At 50.6% G+C, this 16,569-nt stretch overlaps 2 protein-coding genes across 3 annotated transcripts in view; one reads left to right on the top strand and one right to left on the bottom strand.

The window, feature by feature from the left end:
• Window positions 1-4,130, bottom strand: part of EFCAB11 (EF-hand calcium binding domain 11) — a 71,524-nt gene extending 67,394 nt beyond the window's left edge. The window contains exons 1-2 of the mRNA XM_082242805.1: window positions 3,945-4,130; window positions 740-835 (exon numbers count right to left, since the gene is read on the bottom strand). Coding sequence (XP_082098931.1) covers window positions 740-835; window positions 3,945-3,980 — 132 coding nt within the window. The 5' untranslated portion in view covers window positions 3,981-4,130. The remainder of the gene's footprint in view (window positions 1-739; window positions 836-3,944) is intronic.
• A 212-nt stretch (window positions 4,131-4,342) lies between these two features.
• The window catches only part of TDP1 (tyrosyl-DNA phosphodiesterase 1), a 162,840-nt gene continuing 150,613 nt past the window's right edge, over window positions 4,343-16,569 (top strand). Inside the window, exons 1-2 of one of the 2 annotated variants that reach the window (XM_082242794.1) lie at window positions 4,343-4,386; window positions 14,528-15,045. In XM_082242794.1, coding sequence (XP_082098920.1) covers window positions 4,379-4,386; window positions 14,528-15,045 — 526 coding nt within the window. In that variant the 5' untranslated portion in view covers window positions 4,343-4,378. The other variant, XM_082242795.1, reaches the window with a different exon arrangement.

Raw genomic sequence — 16,569 nt, forward strand, 5'->3', positions numbered from 1 at the left:
AGCTATCTGCTGCCATAACCCCGGTATTTAAGGTCAAGTACCGATGTAAATACACGGTGGGCGGTCCGGAGGTGGATAAACAGTGACAGCTCAGTCAGTGTACTGACAGCAGGACCAGGACAAGGGGTGGGCAGGAGGGAAGGCTGCCCTGGGCGCAGTTGTATACTGCATGGATAGAGGAGCCGCCATTCTGACTATATGCCTGACAGGAGTAGTGACAGCGGCATCACTACTCAAGTCAGCCCAGTGCTGGGAGCAGTGAGGAGAGCAGTACAGAGCCAGGAGGCTCAGATCTTCCAATGACTCCACTCTTCATAAAAATCCTCCTATTTACAAGCAGCTGGGGGTAGGATCCCCTAAGCTCGCATATCAAGGAGAGGGGGGGGCAGTTTGCCATCTTTGCCCTGGGCACTGGATGACCTTTTCCCAGCACTGACTGGCAGTGGAGAAATCTCCGTCCTGTGAGTGTTATGTCCCATCCCCCCTCCACATATACACTCACTGGCCACTTTATTAGGTATGCCTGTTCAATTGCCCGGTAATACAAACTGGTAATCAGCCAATCACATTGAGGCAATTTAATGCATTTAGGCATCTAGACGTGGTGAAGACAACTTGTTGAAGTGCAAATGAAGGCAGTTCTGAAAGGAAAAGGGGGTCCAACCCGGTACTGGCAGGGTGTACCTAATAAAGTGTCCGGGGAGTGTATATAAAAGGCGGATGGAAGAACACGGATTACCTTGGAGGGTTTATAGCCGAACAACATCACCACGGCAACCTTGAAGTCTTCTCTACTCAGATATCCTTTCTGGCCCTCATCACACGCTGCAAACACCTGGAGAAACACAATGTACCATCCCCCGTCATACAACGTACCATCCCCCGTCATACAACGTACCATCCCCCGTCATACAACGTACCATCCCCCGTCATACAACGTACCATCCCCCGTCATACAACGTACCATCCCCCGTCATACAACGTACCATCCCCCGTCATACAATGCAAAACCCCCCCCACCATACCACACAACACCCCCCCCCCCCATCATACCACACAACACCCCCCCCCCCCCATCATACCACACAACACCCCCCCCCCATCATACCACACAACACCCCCCCCATCACACCACACAACACCCCCCCCCCCCCATCATACCACACAACACCCCCCCCCATCATACCACACAACACCCCCCCCCCCCCATCATACCACACAACACCCCCCCCCATCATACCACACAACACCCCCCCCCCCCCATCATACCACACAACACCCCCCCCCCCCCCATCATACCACACAACACCCCCCCCCCCCCCCATCATACCACACAACACCCCCCCCCCCATCATACCACACAACACCCCCCCCCCCCATCATACCACACAACACCCCCCCCCATCATACCACACAACAGCCCCCCCATCATACCACACAACACCCCCCCCCATCACACCACACAACACCCCCCCATACCACACAACACAACACCCCCCCCCCCCATCATACCACACAACAGCCCCCCCATCACACCACACAACACCCCCCATACCACACAACACCCCCCCCATCACACCACACAACACCCCCCCATACCACACAACACCCCCCCCCCCCCCATCATACCACACAACAGCCCCCCAATCATACCACACAACAGCCCCCCCATCATACCACACAACACCCCCCCATCATACCACACAACACCCCCCCCCCCCCATCATACCACACAACAGCCCCCCCCATCATACCACACAACACCCCCCCCAATCACACCACACAACACCCCCCCCCAATCACACCACACAACACCCCCCCCCCATCATACCACACAACATCCCCCCATCATACCACACAACACCCCCCATCATACCACACAACACCCCCCCCCCATCATACCACACAACACCCCCCCCCCCATCATACCACACAACACCCCCCCATACCACACAACAACCCCCCCCCCATCATACCACACAACACCCACCCATACCACACAACACCCCCCATCATACCACACAACACCCCCCCATACCACACAACACCCCCCCCCCCATCCCACACGACACCCCCCCATCATACCACACAACACCCCCCCATCATACCACACAACACCCCCCCATCATACCACACAACACCCCCCCCCCCTCATACCACACAACACCCCCCCATCATACCACAAAACACCCCCCCCATCATACCACAAAACACCCCCCCCATCATACCACAAAACACCCCCCCCATCATACCACACAACAGCCCCCCATCATACCACACAACACCCCCCCCCCATCATACCACACAACGCCCCCCCCATACCACACAACACCCCCATCATACCACACAACACCCCCCCATACCACACAACACCCCCCCCCATCCCACACGACACCCCCCATCATACCACACAACACCCCCCCCCCATCATACCACACAACGCCCCCCCCATACCACACAACACCCCCCATCATACCACACAACACCCCCCCATCATACCACACACCTCCACCAACACTGAGCGAGGAATGATGACATTCATCCATATATGTGACATATACCGCAGTGCTGGACTCGGTGTGTCAGTCAGTGATGGACTCTGTGTGTCAGTGGTGGACTCCGTGTGTCAGTGGTGGACTCCGTGTGTCAGTGGTGGACTCCGTGTGTCAGTGGTGGACTCCGTGTGTCAGTGGTGGACTCCGTGTGTCAGTGGTGGACTCCGTGTGTCAGTGGTGGACTCCGTGTGTCAGTGGTGGACTCCGTGTGTCAGTGGTGGACTCCGTGTGTCAGTGGTGGACTCCGTGTGTCAGTGGTGGACTCCGTGTGTCGGTGGTGGACTCCGTGTGTCGGTGGTGGACTCCGTGTGTCGGTGGTGGACTCCGTGTGTCGGTGGTGGACTCCGTGTGTCGGTGGTGGACTCCGTGTGTCGGTGGTGGACTCCGTGTGTCGGTGGTGGGACTCCGTGTGTCGGTGGTGGACTCCGTGTGTCGGTGGTGGACTCCGTGTGTCGGTGATGGACTCCGTGTGTCGGTGATGGACTCCGTGTGTCGGTGATGGACTCCGTGTGTCGGTGATGGACTCCGTGTGTCAGTGGTGGACTCCGTGTGTCAGTGGTGGACTCCGTGTGTCAGTGGTGGACTCCGTGTGTCAGTGATGGACTCCCGTGTGTCAGTGATGGACTCCGTGTGTCAGTGATGGACTCCGTGTGTCAGTGATGGACTCCGTGTGTCAGTGATGGACTCCGTGTGTCGGTGGTGGACTCCGTGTGTCGGTGGTGGACTCCGTGTGTCGGTGATGGACTCCGTGTGTCGGTGGTGGACTCCGTGTGTCGGTGGTGGACTCCGTGTGTCGGTGGTGGACTCCGTGTGTCGGTGATGGACTCCGTGTGTCGGTGATGGACTCCGTGTGTCGGTGATGGACTCCGTGTGTCGGTGATGGACTCCGTGTGTCAGTGGTGGACTCCGTGTGTCAGTGGTGGACTCCGTGTGTCAGTGATGGACTCCGTGTGTCAGTGATGGACTCCGTGTGTCAGTGATGGACTCCGTGTGTCAGTGATGGACTCCGTGTGTCGGTGATGGACTCCGTGTGTCGGTGATGGACTCCGTGTGTCGGTGGTGGACTCCGTGTGTCGGTGGTGGACTCCGTGTGTCGGTGGTGGACTCCGTGTGTCGGTGATGGACTCCGTGTGTCGGTGATGGACTCCGTGTGTCGGTGATGGACTCCGTGTGTCGGTGATGGACTCTGTGTGTCAGTGATGGACTCCGTGTGTCGGTGATGGACTCCGTGTGTCGGTGATGGACTCCGTGTGTCGGTGATGGACTCCGTGTGTCAGTGCTGTACTCTGTGTCAGTGTTCTCTGTACAGCACTGCTGTATGTGCCAGCCCTATATAAATATATAATAATAGTGTGGGGGAGGGGAGAGTAGAGTGTAAGCTCCTCTCACCGATCGGAACCTCTCGGCCTCCCCCGGCAGTGACATGGTCTGGTCTCGGATAAAGCTCTTCTTTGCGGAAGAGTCACCATGACAACCGAACTTCCGAAACTGCCGCCTAGAGACCGAGGTGACTTAGGATTGGCTATTCTCTTCGGACATCAGGAAGCCTCGGACTCCTATTGGATAAAAGCAGTAATAGAACCCCGCCCTCTTTTCTAGTCATGTGGAGTCGGGAACCCGCCCAGGAGAGAACTCGGCGCAGTTTAATGACTGGATTAGGCTGGAGTGGGCGGGGCCTGTGTATTCCTCACCCTCTCAGCTGTAGTATCGTCATAGAAACATAGTTATTGCGGCCAGCAGGGGGCGGAGGATGTTTGTATCTTCTGACATCTTTTGGTGCGCCGAGGAGTGACGTCAGCAAACTGCGACCCAAGTGGACCAGCATGAGCAGGTGACAGCTGGGAGACTATACTGATACAATGTAACACTGAGAGATAAATAGGGGAGGAGCAGACGCTGATACAATGTAACACTGAGAGATAAATAGGGGAGGAGCAGACACTGATACAATGTAACCATGAGAGATAAATAGGGGAGGAGCAGACACTGATACAATGTAACACTGAAGGATAAATAGGGGAGGAGCAGACACTGATACAATGTAACCATGAGAGATAAATAGGGGAGTAGCAGACACTGATACAATGTAACACAGAGGGATAAATAGGGGAGTAGCAGACACTGATACAATGTAACACTGAGGGATAAATAGGGGAGGAGCAGACACTGATACAATGTAACACTGATAGATAAATAGGGGAGGAGCAGACACTGATACAATGTAACACTGAGGGATAAATAGGGGAGGAGCAGACACTGATACAATGTAACACTGATAGATAAATAGGGGAGGAGCAGACGCTGATACAATGTAACCATGAGAGATAAATAGGGGAGGAGCAGACACTGATACAATGTAACACTGAGGGATAAATAGGGGAGGAGCAGACACTGATACAATGTAACACTGAGGGATAAATAGGGGAGGAGCAGACACTGATACAATGTAACACTGATAGATAAATAGGGGAGGAGCAGACGCTGATACAATGTAACCATGAGAGATAAATAGGGGAGGAGCAGACATTGATACAATGTAACCATGAGAGATAAATAGGGGAGGAGCAGACACTGATACAATGTAACACTGATAGATAAATAGGGGAGGAGCAGACACTGATACAATGTAACACTGATAGATAAATAGGGGAGGAGCAGACACTGATACAATGTAACCATGAGAGATAAATAGGGGAGGATCAGACGCTGATACAATGTAACACAGAGGGATAAATAGGGGAGGAGCAGACACTGATACAATGTAACACTAAGGGATGAATAGGGGAGGAGTAGACACTGATACAATGTAACCATGAGAGATAAATAGGGGAGGATCAGACGCTGATACAATGTAACACAGAGGGATAAATAGGGGAGGAGCAGACGCTGATACAATGTAACACTGAGGGATAAATTGGGGAGGAGCAGACACTGATACAATGTAACACTGAGGGATAAATAGAGGTGGAGCAGACACTGATACAATGTAACACAGAGGGATAAATAGAGGTGGAGCAGACACTGATACAATGTAACACAGAGGGATAAATAGGAGTGGAGTAGACACTGATACAATGTAACACTAAGAGATAAATAGAGGTGGAGCAGACACTGATACAATGTAACACTGAGGGATAAATAGGGGAGGAGCAGACACTGATACAATGTAACACTAAGAGATAAATAGGGGAGGAGCAGACACTGATACAATGTAACACTGAGAGATAAATAGGGGAGGAGCAGACACTGATACAATGTAACACTGAGGGATAAATAGGGGAGGAGCAGACACTGATACAATGTAACACTGAGAGATAAATAGGGGAGGAGCAGACACTGATACAATGTAACACTGAGAGATAAATAGGGGAGGAGCAGACACTGATACAATGTAAATGACCATGGAGGAGGAGTGGTGAGGCTGCGCTGCTGAGCGCTGCTGAGGCTGCATTAATGGGCACTGGTGAGGCTGCGCTGGTGAGGCTGCATTCATAGGCACTGGTGGGGCTGCGCTGGTGAGGCTGCATTAATGGGCACTGGTGAGGCTGTGCTGGTGAGGCGGAACCGATGGGTGCTGGTGAGGCTGCATTCATAGGCACTGGTGGGGCTGCGCTGGTGAGGCTGCATTAATGGGCACTGGTGAGGCTGTGCTGGTGAGGCTGCATTCATGGGCGCTGGTGAGGCTGCATTCATAGGCACTGGTGGGGCTGTGCTGGTGAGGCGGAACTGATGGGCGCTGGTGAGGCTGCATTCATAGGCGCTGGTGAGGCTGCATTCATAGGCACTGGTGGGGCTGCGCTGGTGAGGCTGCATTAATGGGCACTGGTGAGGCTGCATTCATGGGCGCTGGTGAGGCTGCATTCATGGGCGCTGGTGAGGCTGCATTCATAGGCACTGGTGGGGCTGCGCTGGTGAGGCGGCACTGGTGAGGCTGCATTAATGGGCACTGGTGAGGCTGTGCTGGTGAGGCGGAACTGATGGGCGCTGGTGAGGCTGCATTCATAGGCACTGGTGAGGCTGCATTCATGGGCGCTGGTGAGGCTGCATTCATAGGCACTGGTGGGGCTGCGCTGGTGAGGCGGCACTGGTGAGGCTGCATTAATGGGTACTGGTGGGGCTGCGTTGATGGGCACCGGTGAGGCTGCATAAATGGGCGCTGGTGAGGCTGCATTTATGGGCGCTGGTGGGGCTGCGCTGATAGGCACTGGTGAGGCTGCGCTGATCAGGCTGCACTTGTGGGGCTGCACTGATGGGCACTTGTGAGGTTGCGCTGATGGGCACTGGTGAGGCTGCATTCATAGGCACTGGTGAGGCTGCATTCATGAGCGCTGGTGAGGCTGCATTCATAGGCACTGGTGGGGCTGCACTGATGGGGCTGCGCTGGTGAGGCGGCACTTGTGAGGCTGCATTTATGGGCGCTGGTGAGGCTGCGCTGATGGGCACTGGTGAGGCTGCATTTATGGGCGCTGATGGGCGCTGGTGAGGCTGCGCTGATCAGGCTGCACTTGTGGGTCTGCACTGATGGGCGCTGGTGAGGCTGCGCTGATGGGCGCTGGTGAGGCTGCATAAATGGGCGCTGGTGAGGCTGCGCTCATGGGCGCTGGTGAGGCTGTACTGATGGGCGCTGGTGAGGCTGAATTTATGGGGCTGGTGTGGCTGCGCTGATGGGTGCTGGTGAGGCTGCGCTGATCAGGCTGCACTTGTGGGTCTGCACTGATGGGCGCTTGTGAGGCTGCGCTGATCAGGCTGCACTTGTGGGTCTGCACTGATGGGCGCTGGTGAGGCTGCGCTGATGGGCGCTGGTGAGGCTGAATTTATGGGGCTGGTGGGGCTGCGCTGATTGGTGCTGGTGAGGCTGCATTAATGGGCACTGGTGAGGCTGCACTGGTTGGCTTTTTTGACATGCCTTTTCCCTTCCAGTGCTCCTTGCTGTTAAGATCAGTTCTAGGTGGGGGAAGTGACCATTTTTTGTATTCGGGGTTGGGTGGGGAGACTGGTGGCAACCCTTAAGGCCTGGCTAGTAGCTCAGGACTTGAAATTTAGAGTCCTGCCCTATGTGATAGAAAAAATAAAACCGCGGGAGGAAGCGGATACGGACACAAAGCTGGAAGAAGACTGCAGGAGCCTGACTTTGCTCCCAGTATCTGCTGACCAAATCCTCATGAGCGACTCGGAATGCCTTCATGAGAAAGCCAGCTATATAAAAAAAAAAACAATACCGGGGGTGGGGGGATTATTGAGGGCATCTTAAGCCATAATCTCGATAAACCATTTGCAAACCGCAACGTGTGTGTGTATGTGTGTATAATATATATATATATATATACATATTGCGGTGGGCAAGTGGTTAAAATTATGCATCTAGAATCCACAGCGGATCGTAATCGCCGCAACAGCCTGATGGTCATTGGGCTGCCAGAGGGAGCGGAAGGCGCTGATATTACTACCTTTGCCGAAAACCTCCTGAGAACCCTCCTGCCCCGGGTCAAGTTTTCACCCTTCTTCTCTATTGAGCATGCTTGCACCTTTATTTTTAAACTTCTGCATTCCAGGGATCGGGATCTCATGCTCCGAGAAGCCCGCAATCAGGGTGACCTGTTTGAAAATACGAAATTACTTGTGCTCCCAGACTACTCGGTGGAAATGTCACCCAGTTTAGGTTTACAGCTGCTGTATAAGTACAGTATCTCACAAAAGTGAGTACACCCCTCACAGCAAAGTGTCATTTCTTCAGTGTTGTCACATGAAAAGATAGAATAAAATATTTACAAATATGTGAGGGGTGTACTCATTTTTGTGAGATACTGTAGTTGCTTGCTATAGGATGTTTGGCCAGCAATGTGTAAAGCCTTCCCGCTCGCCTCTTTGATCCCAGTGTGAGGCTCCAGATTCCGCAGATACGAGGGTCCTTCTGTATCTGTAGAGACTTCCCGCACTCCATCAGCATATGGTGTAGATGAAGCTCTGCTCTCTCCATCTTTTGCATTATGGTTCTGGGATCGTCCCTGGTGGGCAGAGATCAGAGATACAAACAGATGTTCACATTGTAGAGCTGGCAATGCAAAGCTGTGTCAGCAGTTCCCCCTTATGTAAGTTTTCAAGGAGAAACAGAAACTCAGAAAAAAACGTTAACGAAAAAAAAAGCCCAAAAAAACAAAAACAGAAAAAAAAAAGAAATCACCGGACTCAAACTACTCGGTCTTTTTTCTGCCATCACTTTTCTCAGGGCTCGCCAAACCCCTGGCAACAAGACGTTTCTGGCGGCCTGGGAGCTGAGAACCACTGAACTAGGAGAAGGGGCCTGTCCTTGTCTCTTCAATGATGAGAATGACAGCAAATCGATGAACTGGTAACATTGGCAGAAACCTTGAAAGAAATAGAAGCATAGAAAAGTCAGGGCTTGACAAATTTACTTTAAATCTAGGAGCCAGCTAAAAAAGTTAGGAGCCATTTTTTTTTTTTTAACGAACAAATCTTACAGGTTGAACATGTAACATGTTAGCGAAGGTGAACTTATCCTTTAAACCAGGGGTAGTAAATTAAAATTCAAGGAGGTCTGATCACTAAAAATGTTTTTTCTGGCCGAGGTCCAAATCACAAGTCTGTGCCATAACAGATGTGTACACCTCTTCTTTCCTTTTTTTTTTTTTTTTTTTTTTTTTTTTTGGCGCAAACCGCGCTCTTTGTTGCTTTTCTTTACCCAGTCCATACCAGTATAGATTCTAACACATTACCCAGTCCATACCAGTACAGATGCTAACACATTACCCAGTCCATACCAGTATAGATCCTAACATTTTCCCCAGTCCATACCAGTATAGATCCTAACACATTACCCAGTCCATACCAGTATAGATCCTAACACATTACCCAGTCCATACCAGTATAGATCCTAACACATTACCCAGTCCATACCAGTATAGATCCTAACACATTACCCAGTCCATACCAGTATAGATCCTAACACATTACCCAGTCCATACCGGTATAGATCCTAACACATTCCCCAGTCCATACCAGTATAGATCCTAACACATTCCCCAGTCCATACCGGTATAGATCCTAACACATTCCCCAGTCCATACCGGTATAGATCCTAACACATTCCCCAGTCCATACCAGTATAGATCCTAACACATTACCCAGTCCATACCAGTATAGATCCTAACACATTACCCAGTCCATACCAGTATAGATCCTAACACATTACCCAGTCCATACCAGTATAGATCCTAACACATTACCCAGTCCATACCATCCTAACACATTACGGAGTCCATACCAGTATAGATCCTAACACATTACCCAGTCCATATTATCCTAACACATACCAAGTCCATACCAGTATAGATATCCAGAATGAGATTTTTCCCATTGAGGATTGAGGTCTGTTTTCATTTTTTTGAGCAATATATATATATATATATATATATATATTTATGCACACACATACACGGATATGTACACACATTTATCTAGAGCTAGAAAACTATATATATATATATATATGTATCAATTAACAGGTGTATAAATTATATCTATAAAAAAACATTATTGATAGTAGTAATTAATGGAGTGTGAGGCCTCCAGCTTGTCGGAAGGTGCTCTGCCTCCCCCTGCTGGCGGATTTTGGAAAGTGCACCATGCTGACACCCTGCCTTCGGTGACATGACACGTTAAATTTGCGACAGGCGGGAAGAGTGAGTGGGCACAGAGAGAGAGACAACCTGCTGCCAGAACTACAACTCCTAGCTGGGGTGAGAGCGACACTGTGTGGCACAAAATAAAAAAAATTTACATTGATTTACATTGTCCCTGATTAACAGGGACACTGTAAAATGCCCGGGACAGGCTCCTATTTGCCGGGATTGTCCCGGGAAAAACGGGACAGTTGGCAGGTATGCATCTGGTGTCTCCCATCAGTGTTCTCCCTTACATCAGGTGTGCTCCTCAGAGTGCCCCTTTACATCAGGTGACAACATGACAGTACCCCCTTACATCTGGTGTCTCCCATCAGTGTTCTCCCTTACATCAGGTGTGCTCCTCAGAGTGCCCCCTTACATCAGGTGACATGACAGTACCCCCTTACATCTGGTGTCCCCCATCATTGTTCTCCTTTACATCAGGTGTGCTCCTCAGAGTGCCCCTTTACATCAGGTGCCAACATGACAGTACCCCCTTACATCTGGTGTCTCCCATCAGTGTTCTCCCTTACATCAGGTGTGCTCCTCGGAGTGCCCCTTTACATCAGGTGTCCCCATCGGAGTGCCCCTTTACATCAGGTGCCAACATGACAGTGCCCCCTTATATCAGGTGTCCCCATCACATCAGGTTTCCCCATCAGAGTGCTCCCTTAACAGAATATGTGCCCATCAGTGTGCCCCCATAACATGAAATGTGCCCATCAGCATGCCCCTATTTTATGTTAAGGGGCACTCTGATGGGTACACATATTTTAAGGGGCATGGTGCTGGGCACATTTTGTTGTGCCCATTAGATTGCCCCTTAACATAAAAGAGTCAGGAGCAAGAGCCGCAGGCAGGGGCAATGGTATCCCAGCAACTTGGGGCAGGGCGCACACACGACACAATGGTGTCCCAGCAACCAGGGGAGGGGCGCACACACGACACAATGGTGTCCCAGCAACCAGGGGAGGGGCGCACACAAGACACAATGGTGTCCCAGCAACCAGGGGAGGGACGCACACGCCATGGTGTCCCAGCAACCAGGATCGGGGCACACACACGACACATCGGTGTTCCAGCAACAAATAACTGCTGAAATGTGGTAACACACTGGCGGCCTGACGGTCCAGACAGGAGCGTCGCTCGGTTTGTGTTTGTAACCGCAGGCTGCCATTTAATGACGACTGCTTTAAAATCTTTCACAGCGAGAGCCCTTTTTTGCACACAATTAAAAAATAATTTTAGGCCTGAAGATTACATAAAACCCCCCAAAAATGTATATTTTCTGAAAGCAGACACCCTAGAGCAGAGGTGTCAAACTCAATTTCATCGCGGGCCGCATCCCCATTATGGTCGCCCTCAGAGGGCCAGTTCTATCTGTATTCAGTGGAAGGAATAGTGTCCCATCATTGGTGTCAGTGGGAGAAATAGAGTCCCATCATTGGTGTCAGTGGAAGGAATAGTGCCCCATCATTGGTGTCAGTGGGAGGAATAGTGCCCCATCATTGGTGTCAGTTGGAGGAATAGTGCCCCATCATTGGTGTCGGTGAGAGGAATAGTGCCCTAATATTGGTGTCAGTGGGAGGAACAGTGCCCCATTATTGGTGTCAGTGGGAGGACTAGTGCCTTCTCAATGGTGTCAGTGGGAGGACTAGTGCCTTCTCAATGGTGTCAGTGGGAGGAATAGTGCCTTCTCAATGGTGTAAGTGGGCAGAATAGTGTCCCATCAATGGTGTCAGTTGGCAAAATGGTCCCCCATCATTAGGGTCAGTGGGAGGAATAGTGCCCCATCGTTGGTGTCAGTGGGAGGAATAATGCCCCATCGTTGGTGTCAGTGGAAGGAATAGTGCCCCATTGTTGGTGTCAATGGAAGGAATAGTGCCCCATTGTTGGTGTCAATGGAAGGAATAGTGCCCCATTGTTGGTGTCAATGGAAGGAATAGTCCCCCATTGTTGGTGTCAATGGAAGGAATAGTGCCCCATTGTTGGTGTCAATGGAAGGAATAGTGCCCCATTGTTGGTGTCAATGGAAGGAATAGTGCCCCATTGTTGGTGTCAGTGGCAGGAATAGTGCCCCATTGTTGGTGCCAGTGGGAGGTACAGTGCCCCATTATTCTTGTCAGTGGGAGGTACAGTGCCCCATCATTGGTGTCAGTGGGAGGTACAGTGCCCCATCATTGGTGTCAGTTGGAGGAACAGTGCGCCATGGGGCAGATAAATGCAGGCAAAGGGCTGCAGTTAGTAGACCAGTGCCCTACCATATAAGCCAGCAGACTGCTTTGTACTATAGACCTACTAAGAGCTAACAGAGTGACCTTCCTAAACCTTAGTATCACACAAATGCAGCGCTTAAGACATCATTGGGGTCCAATATGTAATAAAAGCAACTTTAAAGGAAAAAGTCCAAAAAAAGTGCAGAACCACACAGGAAAGTGTTGGGAAGGATCGGCCACCAGAGGAAAGAGTTCACACTGACCCTTGCCCCAAAGAATGGAATACTTGTTCAAGAGTCGTCAATAAAGCTTAGACATGTCTCACTCCCAACTCTCCACCCTTATGGCCTTAATGATCTTTAATATACTGGCACGATCCACCATACATAGGCTCTCACAGGGAATGTATGTAAGGATAAGCAAGAAGGAAGTTCATTGCGCAGTATTAGTCAGTTTATTTATAAGAGCCAAAGTACTTACAAACAGAAGCATTAAAAACGCATGTAGCTCCTCATGATGTAGCTGATGTTTCCAAGCAACAGTATGGCCGACTATCCAACGTGGCGACGTCACTGTTGCTGACCAAGTACACCCCTCCATGGAAATGGTATTCCCTGATGGCAGTGGCCTCTTTCAGCAGGATAATGCGCCCTTCCACACTTTAAAAATGGTTCCAGAATGGTTTAAGCAACACAACAGTTAGAGGTTGACTTGGCCTTTAAATTCTCCAGATCTTGATTCATCAAGCATCTGTGGGATGTGCTGGAAAAACAAGTCCGATCTATGGAAACCCCATCTCACAACTTACATGACTTAAAGGACTTGAGCTTGATGAGAGACACCCCAGCATACCTAAGAGGTCTAGTGGAGTCCATGCCTCCATGGGTCAGGGCTGTATTGGCAGGAAAAGGGGGTCTACTCAATATCAAGTGGGTCATCATAATGGTCTGGCTGATTAATGCAAGTGGAAGAAGGAGATGGAACATGTACCAATGAGGGCATCTGTGTAATAGTACAGGTGGGTGTACACTCCGAGATGTACCGTATATACTCGAGTATAAGCCGAGGCCCCTACTTTTACCACAAAAAGATGGGAAAAATGATTGACTCGAGTATAAGCCTAGGGTGAGAATGCAGGGTGGCGGGCATGGTACAGGAGAATGCAAGGTGGCGGGCATGGTACAGGAGAATGCAAGGTGGCGGGCATGGTACAGGAGAATGCAGGGTGACGGGCATGGTACAGGAGAATGCAGGGTGGCAGCATGGTACAGGAGAATGCAGGGTGACGGGCATGGTACAGGAGAATGCAGGGTGGTTGGCATGGTACAGGAGAATGCAGTGTGGCAGGCATGGTACAGGAGAATGCAGGGTGGCTGGCATGGTACAGGAGAATGCAGGGTGGCTGGCATGGTACAGGAGAATGCAGTGTGGCAGGCATGGTACAGGAGAATGCAGGGTGGCTGGCATGTACAGGAGAATTCAGGGTGGCAAGCATGGTACAAGAGGATGCGGGGTTGCGGGCATACTAGTGGCTGTGTTTCACTTACCTGTTCCAGAGGCGCCTTCATTTTAAAAATGGCGCCGAGACGTCATTGCGCACGCGCCGCCGCCGCTCGGGAAAGCTGGTATATGTTCGGCTATTCCCGGCCTGTCCCGAGCGGTGGCGGCGCATGCGCGGTGACATGTATACGCCCCGGCGGCACCATTTTTAAATTTTAGACACGTCGGAGCGGCCGGGAACTTTTTTTTTTTTTTGTTGACTCGAGTATAAGCCGAGGGGGGCGTTTTCAGCACAAAAAAATGTGCTGAAAAACTCGGCTTATACTCGAGTATATACGGTATTTTGCAATTACAGGATGGGGAATGTGAAGGTTGGAAGGTGTAAGGTAATTGGTGGGTGAGATAAAAGTAACGGAGAGAGGTGGCTAGAGAATGGACAGTATATGGACACATATGTAGGGATGGACAGGTAGGGATTAATAACTAGGATTTGGATGATGATGGTGGTAGTGGTGGAGGGACCAGGACCTTCTCTTTTATATTTATGTATAATGTTTTTCTCTATGTGTGATAGGAGTTCTGGCTCCCAGCAGAGCAGTCATGGAAAGTGGACGTTATCTAGCAGTGATGAAGAGTCAGAAGACAGCAAAAAACCATCATCCTCGTTATCGGTGAGCAGAGACCGTGTGGTTCCTGCTCCCCAGTTCCCATGCTCCGAAGCCAGGAAGGAATCTTACAAGAGGAAGTTAAATCCAGTAAAGTTTGAAGAGATGGCAGGTAAAGAGCCATCACCGGCCAAAAAACCCAAAGCGGACAGAGAGGGCATGGGGTGGTGCCTCTCCAGCAGTGATGAGGAGCACGAGCCAAAGAAGGAGCCGAAGAAGGTGAAAGAGCCGTCTTCCCAAAAACCAGGGGTGCAGAAAGTGTGTAAGAGCCGCAGCCCCACCCCCACAACCAATGAGAAATACAAGACTTCCAGCGACTCTCAGGACCCCTGGGATGTCCTACAGGCCGGTGAACCTTTTCGCTTCTACTTGACCAAAGTTACTGGCATCAAACCCAAGTACAATGCTGGTGCCCTTCATATTAAGGGTGAGTCACTCAGGGCTTTTTTTCAGGGGGAACTCGGGGGGAACGCAGTTCCGGCACCTCCAGCACTGAATGTATGTAATAGCAGGTGCTGGGGTGTGCTGGAGGGTCTATTGATGCTGGCTGATTAGGGATCTGTTGTTGCTGGAGGGATCTATTTTTGTTTAGGAAGGGGGGTCTTTTGTTGCTGGGGAGTTCTTCTGTTGCTTGTGAGGGGTCTATTGTTGCTGGGGTGGGTCTTATGTTGCTGGGAGGGATTTACTGTTGAGGATGGGTCTTGTTTCTGGCTGCTGTAGGGTCTATTGATGCTGGCTACTGAGAAACCTTTAGTTGTTGGAAGGGATCTATTTTTTTAGGGGTGGGGGGGTATTGTTGCTGGGAAGGTCTATTGGTGCCGATAGGGATCTATTGTTGCTGGGGGGTGGACCCTATGTTGCAGGGGGTCTTTTTTGCTGGCTGCTGGAGGGTCTATTGATGCTGGGGTGGATCTATTGTCATTGGAGTGTCCATTGTTGCTAGATCTATCTTACTGTCTTTCTTGTTATCATTAACAAATTCCATACAAAATACTTAGCATCACAAAATAATACTTGGGTCTGTACTTTCTAAAAGGGGCAGCATTGGGAGGTGGGTAAGGGGTGGAACCAAGGAACGGTGCTTGGAGGTGGGTAAGGGGCGGAATCAAAGGGTGACTAGAAAGGGAGGAGTTCCTGAACCTATTCTCTGAGAAAAAAAGCCCTGGAGTCACTGATGGGTTAAATTCTAACTACAGCCGAAAACAAATTTTTGGATAGAACGGGAAAGAGTTAAGGTAGAACTCTAAAGATGTGATAGATGAAAGTTAATGCAGCTCTGTAATCATTAATATATCATTAAAATGTATTTCTTTAGTTTATTGATGGACACAGCTCCTGATCCATTCTTAACCATTGGGTTATACTGCCCCCTACAGGAGTAGGACACTAGACAGAAAAAAAGTCTGGCTACGCCTATGGGCAGTCCCGGGGGGTATACTCCCTCTCTCTGCTATAGGTACTTAGTTTTTTTCTGCCTAGTCAGGAATAAGGACCTAGTTCCCTGCTGAGATCTCTGGTCCTAGCAACTGTTTTCTTTTTAGACAATTTTTTTCTCCTGAATTTTTTGTTGTGAGATCTACAGTCAACTGCCGGACTGGGCTACGAGCTGGATAATCTAGATTCAGTGGTCACACTAGTCTGGCCAGCCAGCGAGCGCACGCAGACCTCACTTCCTCGCTAGGTCGGCCGTGACATAGCCCCACCGGACAGGGACTGGCCTACGAGTTAAACGCTTCACGAGGTCGCATACGACCGGGTCTTGGCCCGACAGCCTCCCCCCCTATTTCGATGGAGAAGAGGTTCTGTCTAGAACGGTGCCCACCTGGTTCTTGGTATGGTAAGTAACTGTCCCCCCTCTCCTCCTGTAGTGGTTTTGGGGTGGATCTGGGCCCCTCCATGGGACGCTTAGACCCCTGGGTTTCCTTTCCTTCCCGTTAGGCTCTTCCCTCAT

The sequence above is a fragment of the Pelophylax lessonae genome, assembly GCF_965119305.1.
Source record: "Pelophylax lessonae genome assembly, chromosome: 13".
NCBI classification, from domain to species: domain Eukaryota; kingdom Metazoa; phylum Chordata; class Amphibia; order Anura; family Ranidae; genus Pelophylax; species Pelophylax lessonae.